The sequence below is a fragment of the Athene cunicularia genome (assembly GCF_003259725.1).
Source record: "Athene cunicularia isolate RWA chromosome 7 unlocalized genomic scaffold, athCun1 chr7_part1, whole genome shotgun sequence".
NCBI lineage: Eukaryota > Metazoa > Chordata > Aves > Strigiformes > Strigidae > Athene > Athene cunicularia.
Genome location: NW_020799107.1, coordinates 1,034,590 through 1,052,692, shown reverse-complemented (window position 1 = coordinate 1,052,692; position 18,103 = coordinate 1,034,590). Strand labels below are relative to the sequence as shown.

Sequence of the window (18,103 nt, the reverse complement as noted above, 5' to 3'; positions counted from 1 at the left end):
CTGCGGGCCGCAGGGGCTCCCGGGCCCGGGGGGCTGCGGGGAGCCGCGGCCGTGGGCGCTGCTGGCTGCCTCGCGGGAGCCAGCCGCGGAGAAGCAGGAGGCGTGAGGAAAGCGCCTCTGTTCCCGGCCTCACTGCAGGTGTTAGATTCTCTTATTTCCCCAGGAATGGGTGTGATTTTTCCAGGGGAAGGGTTTCGTAACTTCATATACGTATAGAGCCATCGTGCAGATGCCTCACCGACTAGAGCACGGTCAGAAATGGGGCGGGGGGGGGGGGGGTTTACAAGCAGGCAGCAGGCCCTGCCCCATGAGCTTCACTCTCCCGAGAAGCTAGAAGGCTTCTGGTAAGAGTATCTGAAAAATTGTTGCAAAATACCTTGTGATAACTGGTTTTAATAAATTGAAAGGTAACTTTTATTTACCGATTTCGAACAAAAGACGCTTGGGGTAGTTAAAAGCACTGTTGCACTCCACATTTATTCATGTTTAAACAAACACAATTCGGCTAGGCAAATTGTAGTAACCAAATATCAAACATCTGTCAATAGCAAATGTGCTAATTACAGCATGACAGCAGATGCCATAGGCGAAAACTTTGAGGAAAATTTTAAATTATCAGGTAACAGTTAAAAAGGTCAAAGCCGTAATATTTTGCTGTAAAGATTACCGCTTCACATGAAGTTGAAAAGTTAATACCTGAAAAAGAGAAAGAAAAAAAAAAAAGATGAGACAAATATGTATATGCAACCAGGGTATGATCTAAGCCAAGATGTGGTAACACTAGATGAAATACCCCAAATGAGCTCAGCAGACCTCTACTTCCCAAAACCAGTTCTGGACACTGAAAAGAACTACCGTGATCATCCTGAATTATGCAGGGCAAATTACTTCCACCAGTCATTTCCTCACTGCTGCGGTAACTTACAGCAGAGCTACAGCATCCCTTCTGAAGCAGCTTTTTGTCAGGCCCAACAGCTGTTCTGTGATGCTTGCTTTTTTTTTTATCCTGACACAAAAGTTTGGTAAAAAGAGAATTTAGCATTAAACTTTGGGTGCAGTCTTCATTATGATTCATGATAATAAGAAGAGTGGAGCTGTGCTTTTGATTACAGAAATACGTGGTTAAGCAGGCAGAGAGTAGGACAGAGCTAGAAATCCTAACATGAATACTGATGACAAAGATATGGAGTAAATCACCAAAGTACTTACTGAATCTTAAAAATCTTACTGAAATCTTCAACTCTTTGTAAAATGGGAGAAAACAATTATTTACCTTTTCTCAGAATTGCCAATATTCACTGACTCTCAAAATGAGATATATTATTTTTTACGGAGTATGGTTACCCATAGGTAAAAGAGCTGAGAAGTACCTGGGCTAAATTGAGGCTGGATTTATTAATAATGCAAGTTTGACCCACTTAAATTTTATTCCATATTTACAGAGAGATATGAATAAATTTGCAATCCTTTTATCAACCTTCAATTTTAGCAGTAGGAATAAGGATAAGAGCATGAATAGACAAAGATGTAAAAGATAATGTATGCTTGGTTAGTGCAATAACTTATGTCTAAATTTCTTAATATATACACACCACAGAAAACCATTAGTCTCAATTTATCATTTCACTGATATCAATTATTTAAATAAAATCTGCATTCTCTATTATCTGTACATTTTCAGAATTCTCTTCTGCATGAAAAAGGGGAGAAAAAGAAGAAAAAAAAAAGAAGTACAGTCTATATTGATCTGCACAAGCATCGTGTGTTATTTTACTGAAGTAATAAATACCTAATAAATCTCTACCTCAATAATTTTAAACCAACTTCAGGCAAGAGTTAAGGTTCTAGTTCTAATTTATTCAGAAAAAAAAAAAAAAAGAAGTTGGTTTTATACTTCAAACAGAAAAGAGAATCACTTGAATCCAGATCTTTCACTTGGTTACATGTAATGTTAAAGGAGAAGGCATTCTCTTTTACCTTAGTCAGAAGCACACTTCAGCCTTTGAAATAATTTGGAAAAGAATTTTTCCTTTCTTCATAATCTGCAAATGCAGAAGCAATTGGATCTGAGTAGAAGATGACAGGTCTTCTTGGCCCTTCATTGTTCACAGTGAAAGTAGCTGGGAACTTTCTGAGATCAAGACCCCTGCCCGAAAAATAAGCCTGGAGCGTTCTGAAAAACTGAACGTATTGCGTATGTGAAAATAGAGCATGCCCAATGGAGTTTTATTATTTCTACTGACACAAAGTAGAGGCAATATTTGTTTCTATGTGGGATTAAATCCTCTATTTTGATCATAAACCAGTACAATACAGGTAGTATAATTCAGACATGTCCACTCTGTCCATGGCTTGTACATCTTACGTGGAGTATACACACCACCAACTGTATCCCTTATACAACAGGCACAGCAAAACCCTTCCTGAGAGCAAACACTACAGCTGTGTTGCACATTTCTCTAAGAGAAGGAGAAATGTTCTCTAAGAGTTAGCAACAGTGCGCAAGTGATTTGAACTGGCCCCTTAGATTCCTTAAAAGTAGATTTAATGCTTCTTAAAACAGTTAGGGAAAATATTTTTTTTTCCTTCACAAATTCCTTATAAGATCTTGCATGTTCTCTTAATATTTTCTTAGCTGTAATTAACTTTCATACCTTTAGCCTCTATTCATGATGTGTCAGATGAAAACTTATTTGTACTTCCAGAAGATGAAACAGCATGCAATCAACAGTACACATTTGAAAGAAACATAATAATAATTCCTTTTCTGTTTCATAAAACAAGTGGTTGCATAATCAAAATACATTTTTAAAAACTAAACCTGCTGGATGGAGATAGAAGGAAGTTTTATGCACTACTGCACATGGAGAATGTCTCTTCAGTGAAGGGGTGCATCTTGACTGAAGCATGCTCATCCAGTTGTGGTTATTGACTATACAAAGAGTGCACTTACTAACACTACATTTAATGGGCCCCTCTTACCTTTAAATTTAGAAGATAAAAATACTCACAATGGAAAACAAAACCCACACAAAACTCAGGCTACCTTTCTTGCAGCATTTTCCTTACCAGGTCTCTGTTTCTAGGGTTATCTAGAGGTTTCCATTTTTCTTCTGGTTGGAAAGGAGCACCCTTTGCGAATCCTCTCACAGCCAGTACTGTATATAGACCCAGGAGCACCACTTTCCACATGTTGAAGAGATGAACAGACTACCTGTAAAAGGACAACGAACCAGACTCCTTGAGTCCTACAGAGCTGTCACTGGTAGCACAGAGCAAGGATGACAATCTAGTGGAGTGCTGAAAATAATTTATCATGGTAAGGAGAATCTGCCTACTGCAGATTACATCTGTGTGCTAGCAACTTTTTTTTTGTTTTTTGAAGCACAAATTATTGTGAAGAAACGTTTCCCATACCAAAGATATTTCTAGCCACTGGATTCTCTTTTTGAGAGGAACTAGGGTGACATTTAACACAAAATACTTAAACATTTGTAAATCTACATTTGTTATTACATACAGCCATTTTCACTGGCCTATTAGTTACAGCATTAGATCTTTATGTGCTCCAAGAAGAATGTAAAAATACGGCTTGAGATCCAGATAGCTCAATTTTTTTAATCGCATGGAAGTGTACTACATATATTAGTAAGTGCAATAATAATACAGCCTGGTATAAGATACTAGAGACCCATTTCACAACTTCATTCAAGAAAAAAAAAAAAAAAGGAAGAAATAATTCTCCCTTTCATGTTCTTTAAGATAAAGCTTACCAGTGAATTTGGTTCTGGCTTGCCCCTTCTTGGTTAGTCTCCTTGTAATCTGTGAACAAACTGATCTCTGCACTTATATTTCTAGTGGACTGTAGGTGGGTGTCAATGACGTTAGCAGGAGTTCAAAAATACAGTAATGATTCCACTTCCAGCCATGACATAAAGACTCTTGAGAATTTCATCCTTAATACTCTTAAGACCTGTTGCGATTGAACAGTGCAGTGCAAATTCCTCCTTCCTAAGCCATATTGCAGAAAATTGGTGGTAAGCATATAGTAAGTTTAAAACAACTCCCACCAGAGATAGCAGAGCTATATCAAAATATTACTTTTAATTAAAAGTAATTAACTATATCTCCAGAATGGTCCCTAACAGATAATTACAGCTGGTTAAATGGTTTTCAGGCAAGATGAGATATGGATCATTTTCTTGATACTGGAGACAGAGAGAGTGAAAAGTAAGGTCTGTTTCACGATTCAAAATCATAACGTTTTAATGGAAGTGTTGTTTTCCAACCCCGATTTTATTGGCAGTCAATATCCTCCTGTTAGACTAGAACTACGACAAAGACTGCAAGAAGGTCTATGCTAATTTACCTCGGCCTTATTTCATAGCATTCTTCATCTCAAAGCTGCTCAAATTTTTTGCTTATAATTGCATTATACTCTTCTCTCCACTATTTAGGTGATACTTTAGTTAGTAGCACATAAAATATATCTCTAAATAGACATGTTAAAACTAAATTTTTTGACCATTATCTTAGTCAGGATTATAGATCTTTATTTCTGACTGGAAGCTTTACATCTTTCTTTGGTTTAAATTTTGAAAGAAAAACAAAAACCTAACTCTACCCTTCCAGGCAGGCAAAGTTGTGAACATCCAAACATCATTAGCAACACAGGTAACAAAATCCTAGCAGTGTTATCTTTATAACTGCAGTAACATATGAAAATACAAGTCACCTTATCCAGCTTGTATATTATCCTACAGACTTGCAATAAAAAAATTTCACACACGTATAAAAAAAAAAAATCCGTCCAAACCCTTCAATTACTTTTCTTAATAGACAACTTCCAGACAGAAGACTCATCAAGAACCAGAACAGCAGTAGCAACAGAAGAGCTTGTAAAAAGGCAGGTCCCAATGTAAGAGAACTTGCTTTGTTGATTTTGTAGGTAGATACTTTTAGCTTAATTTTGCGCATAATTTCCCTTCTAAATCAACCAGAAATAGAAATATGTTTCTCTAGAGAAAAGGAAGGAAGGGAAAAAGGCTTGATTTACAGTTTGGGATTAGATTTTAGCTCCTTATTTAGGTTTTTAAATAAACCCCAACAGAACAGTGGCAGTTTTCTTCCATCCTCCCCCCCCCATTTTAATTAATTTGATTTGTTTAGAAAGAAGCTGGGGGATACACAGTACATTCAACTAGTAAAATATACTGAAGTAATCTATAAATTTGAAATAACTTTTATTACTGTAGGAATTTAGTAGGAAGTATGCAGATATGCAAGAGATTTAATTAGCATATATTTTCTGTGAGCTGTCTTAAAAAAAAAAATTCCTACAAACCTGTTGCTTCCTGAGTTAAAAGTCTATTTAAACTTAGGGCCCAATTTATTGTGGGTTTTTTTGATGTGTTTGGTTTTTTTTAAAGTTAATTTCATTATAGCCCTTTCCTTCAGTGAAAGTCAAATATAAGCAGAACACATTCATATTATAATAGTGTTAGCACAGTTACACTGATTGGACAAAATTGCATCCTCCTTTTGAGAACAGTAGCTAGCTTAAACGCTTTCCAAGCTAGATGTCAGTGTGCTGCCTTTTTAATGCAGCTAAATTTAAGCACTAGGTTTTCTTGACACATTACGTATATAGACACACATCTTCAGCTAATCGAACCTTTTGAAAGTGGTTATACTAATTATGTAGCCCTTGGGGCACAGTAACAGTCACGTATGTTTGAATTAATTTGCACTGAAGTGGAAAATGCTCATCACATTGCTCGTTCTGTTTCTCACAAGTTACTTCAAAAAAATAAAAATATTGTTCTAGGACAAAAGGCAAATTTAAAATCAATTAGTTTACCTGAGAACGAGTTTTATACATATGATGCTCTACATAAACTATATTATTTGCCAAATATCTTCCATTTTATTGCATTTCTAATTCATGATAGCAAGGCAAGTATAAACAGCCTAAGGTGCATGAGTTAAGATACTAAACCAAGCTCCATCAGGTATGATCTTTATTGTATTCTACGTGAGATATGCAAAAAGTGTCTGTTACTTAAAATACTGCTCTAACCACAATGCTTTTGTTCACTGTTTTTATTTTCTGCTTAGAATCCCAAGTATTACAAGTTAGAAGGAAAAGCACCAAACTGCTCCACATGAGTACCTGAGCAAAGACTAAAGGCAAACATTCATCACACCACTCATTAACGTGTTTGTACAACAGAAGTAGAGGTAACATTCACAACACTCTACAGAGTATGACTGGTAAGTGGCACTTTTTGTGAATTACAACCATTTGTACTAATGCAGCCATGTTAGAACACCATACAAAAATATACAGAAGTGTTTATTCAGCCAGAGCATATGCTATACAGTGTACTCTAAGTCATGCGCACGTAGGTAAAAAAAAAAGACAAAAAAATGTGAAGTATACACTGCAGACAGGGAAACCATCAAACAAAATACAAACATCCCGGAGTAGCTCCCACTCAAGGTGCCCTCAACAAAAAAGTACCAGTATCTAAAAGCATAGTTTTGAAAGATTTTGAGATTTCGGCAATTTCATCACTAGTTGAAGATACCTTGTCTCCAAGGTCTTCTCAGCATCTCACAAGACAAGGACTTTGCCAAAGCTTATCACACCTTGCATGAGCTATATTTGAGAATTCAGTTATAAAAATTTTAATAAGCACAATAAATTATTATAACATTATCCAAACATTTATAGATAAGACCCTGTCAACATCTCTAGAAACCTGTAACTATTAAGAGTTAGCTTCACCTACTACACCAGATTTATACTAGGTGTATAAGAACTGAAAGCAGTGAAGGGTTAAAGACATGTAAGGCAGGTTGTTTGTGAAGCAATAGCTTTTTCCAAACATTACATATATGTTCTTCAAAGTTTTAAGTCCTCTTAAAACCAACCAACAGCCCCTTCCCTCCCTCCGTTACCCAAAACAGATACTTTGGCCAACATTATTCTGTCTTCATGTTTGGAAAAACTATTAAAAGGTAAATAGGGAATCAAGTTACCAGGCCTAGGTTACACAACTTCTCTAGACTAATCATCATATATAAAGTCCTTAAAAGTAGTTCTGCCCTCCCAATGATTTTAATACCAGAATACTCCTGTAGTTAGGAAATCAACAGTGGCTAGGATTACTGAAATCATAGGATCATAGCAAAGGAAAGAAGAGAAAGTTAGGTGACTGGAACAAGAGCTTTAAAAGTAGAAACTAACATACAGAAGGAAGTAGCAGGGAAGACAGAAAAGTTGCATGGTTCCTTTGTACCACAGCATCAGCAGCATTGTGGCAGCCAGGTTCAAGCTAGCTCTCAAGAAAACAAAGTTAATAACTTTGATTTGTATTGCTTCAAACAATTACTGTGATCAGCTGACATGCAGTCATTTTGTGTGCATATCTAAATATCCACAGTCCAACGATAAGCTTTGAGATGGCATCTTTATTCAAGGTTCAGTGTTACACAGTATAATACTGGGGGGGACGTGGGGGGTGTGTCAGAATTTGTGGCGTTTGTTCAAAATATACAAAGAATCCTGTAGAGACACATAAGGAAAGCCAGTGGTAGCTTTTTGTGATCATTTTATATTTAAAAATATACATAAGAAATCCTTCTACTGTATCAAAACCAGACTAAGTTCTTGACTATTTCTGGTTTTCTTTAATGGAGAAGAACAGAATACATAAGCCTTTTTTTTTTTTTTTTTTTTTTCCCCTCTCTTTTCCCAAAAGACCTTTCAGGGTTTTACATATGAAGATTTTTCCTAAAAAGTGAAATTCATTATTCAAAACTTTATTCAAAGCTTTAACACAACCAACCAACCCCACCATCTAGTTTTATTCTCACACTGGCATAGATATTGATACTCAATGGCATAAATTCAATATTTTGTTTAAACTAGAGGATTTCTTTATTTTGGAGAAACTAAAGAACAAAATTTTTTAAAATAATTTGACACATAGAACTTCAAAGTTGAGACACAGATCTGAGACTAGTTTTTCTTCCTTATTCTGCTTATTGTCACAATAGAAAGTCTCGAGAAATTAAAGTCAGCTAAAGCTTTCTGACTTTGTTGGGTGTGATTCCAAACCACAAATACACTGTAACTGTCATAAATCTTCATTTCTGTAAGTGTAGTAAAAGGGAGTTGAAATAATTTTTTTAAAGTATTTTCCCTAAATCAAGTTTCAGTATGATCCACACAAATATTTTGGTCAACTTCAAAAATCAAATATAAGGCTACAGAAGTCCACAGGCTACAGTTAGAGTGTATTCATTTACTGGTTTAAGGCACAGTAACTTTTTTTGCTCTAGAAAGCTACAAGTTTTAAGTCACAGTGAGGAATTTCACATTTGAATTTTGGTCTGGCACTCTAATTACGTGTGTCACATTACTACTTGCAGACTTCTGTAAAATGTTCAGTTGTCAGGTGCTGCAGTCTCAAATACTGTTTTCACACTCAAGTGGAAAATACTAAAGCCTGAATTGATCCCAAAATAGTGCACTTAGCTTTTTATAAAAATAAACATGAACACACTTGCACATTTGATACTAATATATATATATCCTGAAATTATTTGAGTTGGAGGGAAAAAAAAAAGTGTTTGCTGGTATTTCAACAATTATGCAAAACTTCCATAGAACAAGTCTACAGGACAGCTGCTGTGTATCTTCACTAGGTCAGTCCCAGTGCCTACTAGTACTGTGAACACTACATATTGTAGTACAGTGGAAGGACACTGCAAAGTAAGAATAACAGCATATGGAAGGAGGAACTGGAACAATGTGCTGCAAAATAACAAGTTTGTGTGTTCCATTCCCAACTTTTATAGACACAAAATTAGCTCTGACATCACACAGATTCCTACAGAATCTAGATCACAACATGACAATAATTGTAGAGAGGCCATGTTTACAAGATTTGTTTATGACAGCATGAATAGCAAAATCTACCTGCATTTAAGAATGCAGAATGAGATCCTAAATCTTAAGCAAATTTAATGTCAAAACATCACAGCTTTGACTCAGGTTTTCATGCTACAAGACAATAAGCACATATTTGAAGCAGTTACATGCTTAGATACCTGAAAAATTGAAGTGCTGGGCAGGTTTGGTTAAGAGCTATAGAATTTTCTCCTTGAATGCTTGAAATTTATTTTTAAAAGCAGTAATGTTTATTAACAAGATGAAATTTATAGATTTTATTTAAGCTTTAAGATAAGCTGATTAAAAAGCTTTGAATACCTTCTTCCATAAATAAGAATATTCATCGGAAAAAAACAATATTTGTAAAAGGCTTTCTAATAAACTTTTAGAGATTTTAAGGATTCTGTTAGGAATACTAGCTTAAGGTTCTGGCTCAAAAAAAAAAAAGAGACAGAAACATGATTTTACTTTAACATAAAAATGAATCTGTTTTCAATTGTCATTCATTGGCACACATTTCCAGAGGCATCCAAGGCACGTAGCTTTGGTGACAAAAGCACGTCTCCTCTAAAGGAACAATGCTGAAAGTTTTTAAACCTTTTACAGTACAGTGCTAAGTGCTTATGAATGCTAGCTTGATTATGTCCCAGAAAAAAAGAGATGTAAAGAGTCAAAGCTGTAAGCTAAGTGACTAACGTTCCTCATGAAATGGAATATAAGCATAAATAATTTAGTCTGTTTTACAGCTAACAATTTTCTAGTACTTCAGTGACTTAAAACAGCAGCACAATTATTATACAGACACTATAACTGCTTCCAAAAACATATTCAGCAACTCAAAGAGTGTTGAAGGTCTGTAAATGTCTGGGCTTTTTCTCAGTATAAATAAGACAAAAGTCTAAACACACTCATCGCTGTACTGAAATAAACTTGATCAAATGAAATCTTCTCAAATGTTTGCACAGGCACGTGATCAACTTTATTCTGTCCTGTCAAAGCTTAGAAGCACATGTATCAGATTTTGGAACAAAGTAACAAGTTTGTAATCTTGTTACTGGCAAACACACAGAAAACTAGACTTCATATGCAACAATGCTTTTGGGGTTTTTTTAAGTATCAATACATTTTATTTTATCTTTTTAAACACTGACTTTAAAGGTAGCCCAATCAGGTTACAGATGAAACATTCACTTAGACATACAGCCACTCTCTGTCTTCTACAATATATTAATATTACACTGTTTAGGAGTTTGTTGTGTTATTCATTTATGAGTTTTAAAACTTGGCAAATAAATATTTTTGAATGAATTGCTACATGTATCAGCTCACTCCAAACCAAAATCAGAGCAGAAATCTAAACATTAGTAATATTAAAGTCCAGTTACTTTAAAATGTTTTTTGGAACAAAACAAACAACCCCAACCAAAACCAAAAAAAAAACCAATCCCCCTTTTAACAGGATGCTGAAACATGACATACCGTAACCAACTCTTAAATCAAAACTGAAAACACCACCTTCAGACAACATTCATTCATTCATTCAGTTTCCAGGTACATCTGGTAATTCCAGTGAAGAGGTAACAGCTTCTCCTTCCCAGACAAATATAGACCTTTCATGAACTGTTCGCTACAGGTGTAGCTGCTGTGACTGCAGCATGGTAAGACTATGAGGAATATATTTGATCATATCAACTAGAAAAGATTATAGACTTAAAGAGCAATTCAGAATATGGAGATGTCAACAAAAGCTTCTCATTAAAGCTCTCCCTCCCTCTGCCAAAGAAAGATTCTGCTGTACATATATGCTGTCCCTAAAATTAGTGACATTTGGTATTCTAGGTTCTTACCCTGTTTTTTAATTCTGTTTCTGATAGCTTATAAAAATACTAGAAAAGAGCCACACAAATAGTCCTTATTTTGAATGTATCCTGAGGTACGAGCCAAAAAAAACTGGTGGCTTAATCTCAACCTAAATGCTTATGTGGCATAATCTCCATCTAAATGTGGAGAACATCCACATGGATGATGAACAGTGGTTTGCAAAATTAATACTTCAGCTTCTGAAAAAGGAAAGAATTTGGGTCTGCATGTTAACAGAAATCCTCCCTTATAGAGCAGAGGTTTAATCCATTGCAAGTTAATTTGCATCTTGATCTTCTCCCACACAGTCTAGATAAACTAAAATTTGAAGAATAATCTGGAATTTTAATTTAATTTAAAATACTAAGAGACATTACAATATATTTACCAAAAGCTGTTTTATAAATGCAGCCTAATTCATAATAAAGGATATTTCAGTAATATTTACACTTCCTCATACACACAATTAAAAGTCTTTATAGTGGATTAGCCTACACTTCTGCTGAGATTATATTTGTGAACAGTGGCAGAACTAGAAATCAGCATAATAGAAGCCTCTTCTCCAAAACAACAACAAACAATCACAGTATTTTACCTGAAAAACAATTTTAGACTGTTATAAAATCTTGTCCTTTTCAGAATGGCAAGTAGGATCATTTATCCTCTCTTAAAATGGGATGAATTGTTCTAATTGTATCCCCCTCCACTGATTATACAGAAAATCTAGTTGAGATTAGACACCTAATCAAACAGCTGAAATTAACACAGTCCATAACCACTGCAAAAGCCAGATGCACATCTCCGAGAACAGTTTTCATCTAGCAAATGACACAGAATGCATGTAAATCCAAAGTAGCAGTAAGACCAACCTTCCTTCCCCCAGTGAAAGTAAATCATCACTGAAAAAATGGAGTATTGAAGGAGATGCGATAAATTCTGTCATCTGAGATCTCAGGACTGTATCTATTTGTACCCCCAACTTAAAAATCAGGTAGGAATCTATGCAAAATTCTGGAACTCATTTCATGAAGAGTGATAAGTATCAACACAATTCCCAGCTTTAAATATATAATTAAATGAGAAAAAAAATGGTGTTAGCTACTGTAATTAATAAGTTTCACATTGTGGCAGATTTGGGAAGCTATCAAAGCTCCTATATGCAGAGACTGCTCTCCTTATTCTGATTATTATTTTATTCCACCAACAGCTCCAACAAATTGATTTGTGCATAAAGAGCCCATTAAGATGGCAAAACAAAATCAGAAGGAAAATACAGCAGTAAGCCATAAGGACCATGAAGGCCAAGGAAAATCATCTTCCACAGAAATCAGATCCTGCACATTTCACAGACAGCCTATTACCAGCCCCAGTGCAGTTCTTTCATTCACAGCCATTTGAAAGCAGAAAAACTACTCTATTCTTCTATGACTGAACAGCAATTTTTTTGCTAAACCAACTGGTGGATTTAGCTACAAGTATATTTAGACACACAAATTACCTTATATACATATACCGTAGCATACATTTGGTTAGAAAGTATCAAGATATAATCTATTAAAAAACTTTTCCGATTTACAAAAACTATGTATAGCCTAACCTTTTTTAAAAAAGGTTAAGACTAGAATACCAGTACATATATTACCAATAACAGTGACAGTGGTTTGGTTAACTGCAATAATCTTACTCTGTTAAAGCAATTTTAATGACTGATAGCTTGAACTGCCGACTTGTATATAAGTGGATAAAAGAGATGCCTACTTCATATTTGTCCTTCATTTTGGAAAGTCACTGTGTGAATTTTCCAATCCATGCATATGAATTGACCCTAACAACACACTAGAACTAACTGAGGCACTTCAGGCAAGATTAATGAGATATAGTTAAATTAATGGGTCATGCTGCCTGTACTACTATATCAAAAATATACTTGATTGACTGTAGGTAGCAGGTTTCCTCTTATTTGTATAGGATGATTGAGCTGGTCTAGTATTTCCATAAGAAGATAACAGGTATCTTGGACAGAGCACAGACAGCTAACACAGAAGCAAGTAGTAGGCTCATCTCTACACAGAATCAATATATCATTTTAACCTAATGGCTACTGAGATTTCTTCTGTTGGCAAAACACATACCCAGGGGACAGAATTCCTCACACATAGCTATTTTAGGCTTTATTATAAATGGCAGTCACTGTAGCATCTAGGCACTAAGATAATGCTTTATACAGAGCTAATAATTATGGTCAGCATTTCCCACTATCACTAAGAGTTAGTCCACGTGAGAGGAAGTTAGCACTGTATGGCAGGATGTGAATTTAGCATTATAACTGGTTCACTTAAATTTCATGTATGGATATTTATTATGAGATGGCTGATTCTCCGTTTACAATAGCAAAAAACCCTGCCTTGTCTACTTGGAAAAAGTGCAGTACAGCAACTGCACTGTAAACTCACACCATACCTCAACATTTGCTAGCTTCTACATACGGACAAGGTCCAAGGAGTAATCTCAGAATTGACAAAATTCCAGAGAAAACTGACAATGTTTTAAAACAACATTACAGCAAATTGTTTATGAATCTGCTGGTATCCTTCCTGAATAGAAAGCTACACAGAATATCGTTGTTCTCTCACTCTCACAAAAAGTAAAATGTGTAAGACTTTCAATAATATCACAAATGTTCAACTCACACTGATTGAAAAAATTATTTGATAGAAATAACAGTTTTATATAAGCAGTACATTCTAGTTTGTCTAGGACACAACTGTGGCAGCTTTTAAACGTAGCATAAAATGATTAAGAATATACTTGGCTGTGTAGTTTTTGTGGTCATCACAGTGTGCTTGAAATGTATTGGGTTTTAGCCAGCATAATTTAGACCTGCAAGAGATGCAAGTTGAGAACATACGCACTGTATGGCATAGAGAGTAAAAAAGTCTGTTTCAACAAAGAAGTACAGTGAGATATCAAAGTGTTTACAAGGCAAACAGAGCATTGAGATGTTACACTAATATGATTTATGTGCTTACCCACACACATAGTTAATTTTACACACAATTTTCAGAGTCAGGAAATAAAACACTATGAAAAGCTTTCTAAGCAACATGAACAGAACCACAAACTTTTCATAAAGTATTCACAGTTCTGTCCTCTTTCCCACATAACGTAAACTACTGATTATATAAATCTAGGCATTTCTTTGTTGAAGATTTCCCCATCTCCAGTGTTAAGTTTCTAGGCTGCACTGTTCTTCCTACGTATAACAAACGTTACACAATACAACACAGCACATGTAGAAGAAGAGAGAAGGTTACAAAGTGCGGTACTTTGTATAAATGCATTCGTCCAAAGGCCAACATTGCAACAGACAAAGGGAGTGGAACTTTGGCTGCGATCTTCAAGAGTTTACTGTAAGAATATAAAGAAAAAATGCCATTTTTGTAGCCATACACACAGAAGATATGCAAATACCATATTTCACTTTCTTTTGAAAAATAATTGATTCAAGGATTTGTTTATTTTTAAAACAGAACAAATAGGTGTAATGGGCAAGAACAACTGATGCATAAGAAAGACCAATTATTGAAAAAGGCAAATAAAGTGTCATTTAAAAATATGCTTACATTAATTTAGAAATAAGTTCCCTGTAACAAAGAAAGATTTAATGGTTTAGATCACTTGAGTTAGCAGGTACCAGTCAACAGGATAAACTATATTGGTTATTAGTCACTATATTTCATGAGGCATTAATTTTATATCTGAACAAGAAATGCTCTCTGTCAGCAAAACCAAGCGCTCAAACCTTCTTCATTCAGTAGAAAGCATGTTACATTTCCACAAGTGTGCCCATAAGGGGGAATTACAGGAACTTAACTATAATCGTTTAGAATTCATTTTTCCTTGTAACTTTCTGACAATAATTGCTAAATGTATTAGTATTCTGTAACATTTGGAAGGATTCACTGAATTGTGAAAACTGTTAAAGAAGTCTTTATGCAACAGATTATTTAGATAGCAACTACTTCATTTAAATCCATGTGGTAAATACCAGTGATTTTCTCCACTTTGCTGAACTACAGGTGATCTGCATGCATTTTACCCAATCTTTAAGATTTAACCATACGAGTTTATGAATCTTTATGTAGGCTGAGCATGTCTGTGCAGCACAAATTAAGTTTTACCACGCAAATGAAAGTAGCAAGAAAGAAACAGGAAAACAAAAACTGGGGATTGGGCTACAGTACCTTGATTTTACTTCAGAAGTACTTGAATTCATGAGAATTTCTAAAATGCATACAAGGATAATAGCAGTAGACCTACATGGATCAGGATCAAGTCTAACATTGTACCTGCAAAAAATGGTTTAAAAAGCATGTTATTTCTAAACTAGGCTACCAAATAAATTCCAAGTTGGGAACAAGCATGTAGTGGTAACAACAAACATACATGAAATGTATATGGCATCACAGCCTGACTTTAAACTGTTTCTGAATCATTACTTCCTTCAGCATATGAGTCACTTAACACCTACTTATATCATAACATAAACCAGATTGCATACAAAAACCAGATATAATTAACAGACATCTTTGACTCTACAATGTAGCTGATAATGTAGAGTCAAACATTTACAATTTTTACTCTCTTAACAGCTTAATATTCTTTTCTTCCCCCTTACTGGCAATTTAAGAAATTACCTGAGATTTTTTAACCAATAAATTAAAGATGGCAAGTTGAGCAGCACAATCCATGTGAATAAATTGAGAATTGTAACATGCATCTTAAGACTGCTAATGCCTTCAGCAATTGTACTGTTGCAAAGAGATTGTGTTGCTTTTGAGGTACTGTCCATCGAACTCTGGTTTTTGACTGTGAATGTACTGGAGTTCTGTGAAGTTTCTTTTGAGCAGTCTGAATCCTGGAAATAAAAGGCAAAAGTCATAAAAACATGCACAGGCTTGTAAGAACCCATGCTGAGGGAGGAGGAGAGAAAAGCTGTCACAACAGTGTCATACCAGCTCTGATTTAAAAAGAAAATTTGCAATTTGCTTTTGATGGCTCTTTAGGAGATAAAGTTCAATAGTTCAATTTTGAAGCTAGATTTAACCAGAAATTTATCTTGGTGATAGTTTATATGTCTTTGGAATAAAATAATGGAGAGTGGAGATGCCCTGACACCAGTGCAGTGATAAGAAATAGAGTTCCTGGAAGGAGGAAGAACAGAATAAAACAAGTAATAAAGCATGCAGGTGAAAATCACAGATGACCATTCATGTAAAAGATACAGGAGATAATGCAATTGGGAGTAAAACATAAGCTGTAGGAAAAAATAACAAAGATAAACTATGAGTTGGTAGATGCTAACTGCCAGTGACAGAAAAAAAATTTTAAAAACACAAATGAAACTCCCCTCAAAAATTATATGGAGGTGCAAGAAGAGAAGAAGATTTAAAACTAAACCAAAAAACATTTGAAACCCAAAGAAAACTGTCAATATTTTTTTCTGGTAGACTGCTTTAACTATGTTTGGCAAAAAGAACAGGTAGTTATTATATGCCTTATCCACATGTGCTTACATCTTGGATGCTATACCTTAGAGTAACTGAAAAAAACAAATTTGCAACACCTGAAAACCAACGATGCTTCTTCACTCCTTTTTAAACAGCTCCCAATTTACTGCAGTCTCAATCCATATCCATCTAATAAATTGTACTTGTACTATCTATTATTATATATATATATTAGTACAATAAATTGTACTATAAATCCTGCTTCAAAAACCCCTAAACTTCACAAAATACCTCTCTGGAAAAAAAAAAAAAAATTTACCTGTAGTATAGACTATTATCTAGAAATTAAATTCATTTCTTTAGATAAGACATGCATAGTCAATACCAAAATGTAGACAAAAACTACTGTTCTGTATGTATTGAGACTACTTTTTCTTCTTAAATGAACTTCAGACAAGCTCACACTGCAGTGATCTCGAACAGTGAATGCAATAGTCATGTGTGATGGAAGTCCTGGCTTCTCTTTCACATCATGCACACAGTAAGGAAACTACCACCATTCAGTCATCACAACACAGCCTAATGCTACCAATAACAATTCATAGTGCATACATTTGCCCAAAAATTTTTGGTCACAGTTTTGAACAGAAGCAGGAAACAAGACTTACCCCATTAAACATGTTTTCTTCTGCTCTTACATTCACATGTATTTTTATAACCTGTAAGACAAACAGTTCAGCATTTTTTTAGTAATGTTTCTTCACACAAAAGCTGTAGTATACAAGAAAAAAAAATTGGGCTATTTATGTTTTGATTCTTTTTATAGCTAGATGACTCTAGGTCCCTAATATAGCTGCAATGCAAGGACTCCCTCTGTCTTTTTTATCAGCAGCATCCACATTGTTCTGTGCATCCAAGAACAGCAAGAAAACTTCCACTGCTCTGCTTTCTCTATGCTCTCTGTGCTTCTCTCCTTCCACTGTGCTTGACAGAGAATACAGTGGAAAATCTGCATGTTCCTCACCTCCTGCTGCTGATTCAGTTCTACTTCACTTTCTCCAGAAACCTGTAAGCAGGCCACAGAGGAAAAGTCTCACATCGGAGATTTACTGCAGAAGGGGGAGTAATATCAGCATGGGAACATCACAGGGTAACCTTGTGTCACAGGGAGTTCAATTAGAGATAGGCCTGTTCCTCAGGCTGTGCTTTCAGCTGCCACCTACCTCTTTCAGACCACCTGTAAGCTGCTCTGCTCTGTGCCCCAACTCCCAGATGCATGCTCCAGTGCTTCCCCAGTAGCTAAGTATAGTAGCTGATTTCACAGCTTTATAACCACAGGGTGAATCAGATTAGTTAAGACACTCTGATGCAAGGAAGACCATGGAAACTGAATGGCAAGGACTAAATATGGATCTTTGTGGCACTAGCCAAGGGATCAAATTAGACACACAGTAAGACTACCCTAATTCTACAATACATCCACCCTCCTTAATTTTACTCCATAAAGATCTGTGAAAAGTCTTTAAAGATAAGAAGCATTCAACAAAACATTCCAAGTCCTCCCTCTACTAAGGTTTCTCTTCAAGGGAGCTATCAGTCCTTGATTTTATAACATTACCTATTCATATGTTAAAAATCACAATTATATACATTACTGTAGTGGGCATACAGGACTGTACTTTTATTTGGAAAAAACATTATCAAAAGAAGAAAATAATTCTTAAGATTACAAGACTGTGAGAGTCTGAAAAGTTCAAAAAATACCGATTTC

At 35.3% G+C, this 18,103-nt stretch overlaps 2 protein-coding genes across 5 annotated transcripts in view; both read right to left on the bottom strand.

Annotated features, from left to right (window-relative positions):
- Positions 1-433: 433 nt before the first annotated feature.
- Positions 434-14,229, bottom strand: C7H2orf66 (chromosome 7 C2orf66 homolog). Of its 3 annotated transcripts, none has more exons than XM_026852737.1 (3): positions 14,149-14,229; positions 3,070-3,214; positions 434-2,181 (listed from the first exon to the last, which is right to left on the bottom strand). In XM_026852737.1, exons 2-3 carry the CDS (start codon positions 3,190-3,192, stop codon positions 1,996-1,998), a joined length of 309 nt encoding a protein of 102 aa, XP_026708538.1. In that variant the 5' UTR covers positions 3,193-3,214; positions 14,149-14,229; the 3' UTR covers positions 434-1,995. The 3 variants fall into 3 exon arrangements, with proteins under 3 accessions (XP_026708538.1, XP_026708539.1, XP_026708537.1); XM_026852738.1 differs by lacking the exon at positions 14,149-14,229 and adding an exon at positions 3,774-5,122; XM_026852736.1 differs by lacking the exon at positions 14,149-14,229 and having other exon boundaries at positions 3,070-5,122.
- PGAP1 (post-GPI attachment to proteins 1) overlaps positions 7,756-18,103 on the bottom strand; it is a 33,852-nt gene continuing 23,504 nt past the window's right edge. For both annotated transcript variants that reach the window (XM_026852735.1, XM_026852733.1), the window contains exons 23-26: positions 17,001-17,051; positions 15,520-15,740; positions 15,067-15,171; positions 7,756-14,230 (exon numbers count right to left, since the gene is read on the bottom strand). In XM_026852735.1, the coding sequence (XP_026708536.1) occupies positions 14,092-14,230; positions 15,067-15,171; positions 15,520-15,740; positions 17,001-17,051 (516 nt within the window). In that variant the 3' untranslated portion in view covers positions 7,756-14,091. The remainder of the gene's footprint in view (positions 14,231-15,066; positions 15,172-15,519; positions 15,741-17,000; positions 17,052-18,103) is intronic.

Coding starts and splice junctions, on each gene's coding strand:
- C7H2orf66 (XM_026852737.1), bottom strand. CDS start 3,192: ATGTGGAAAGTGGTGCTCCTGGGTCTATATACAGTACTGGCTGTGAGA. Junction 2,182..3,069: donor ACCCTAGAAACAGAGACCTG/GTAAGGAAAATG, acceptor CAATACGTTCAG/TTTTTCAGAACGCTCCAGGC.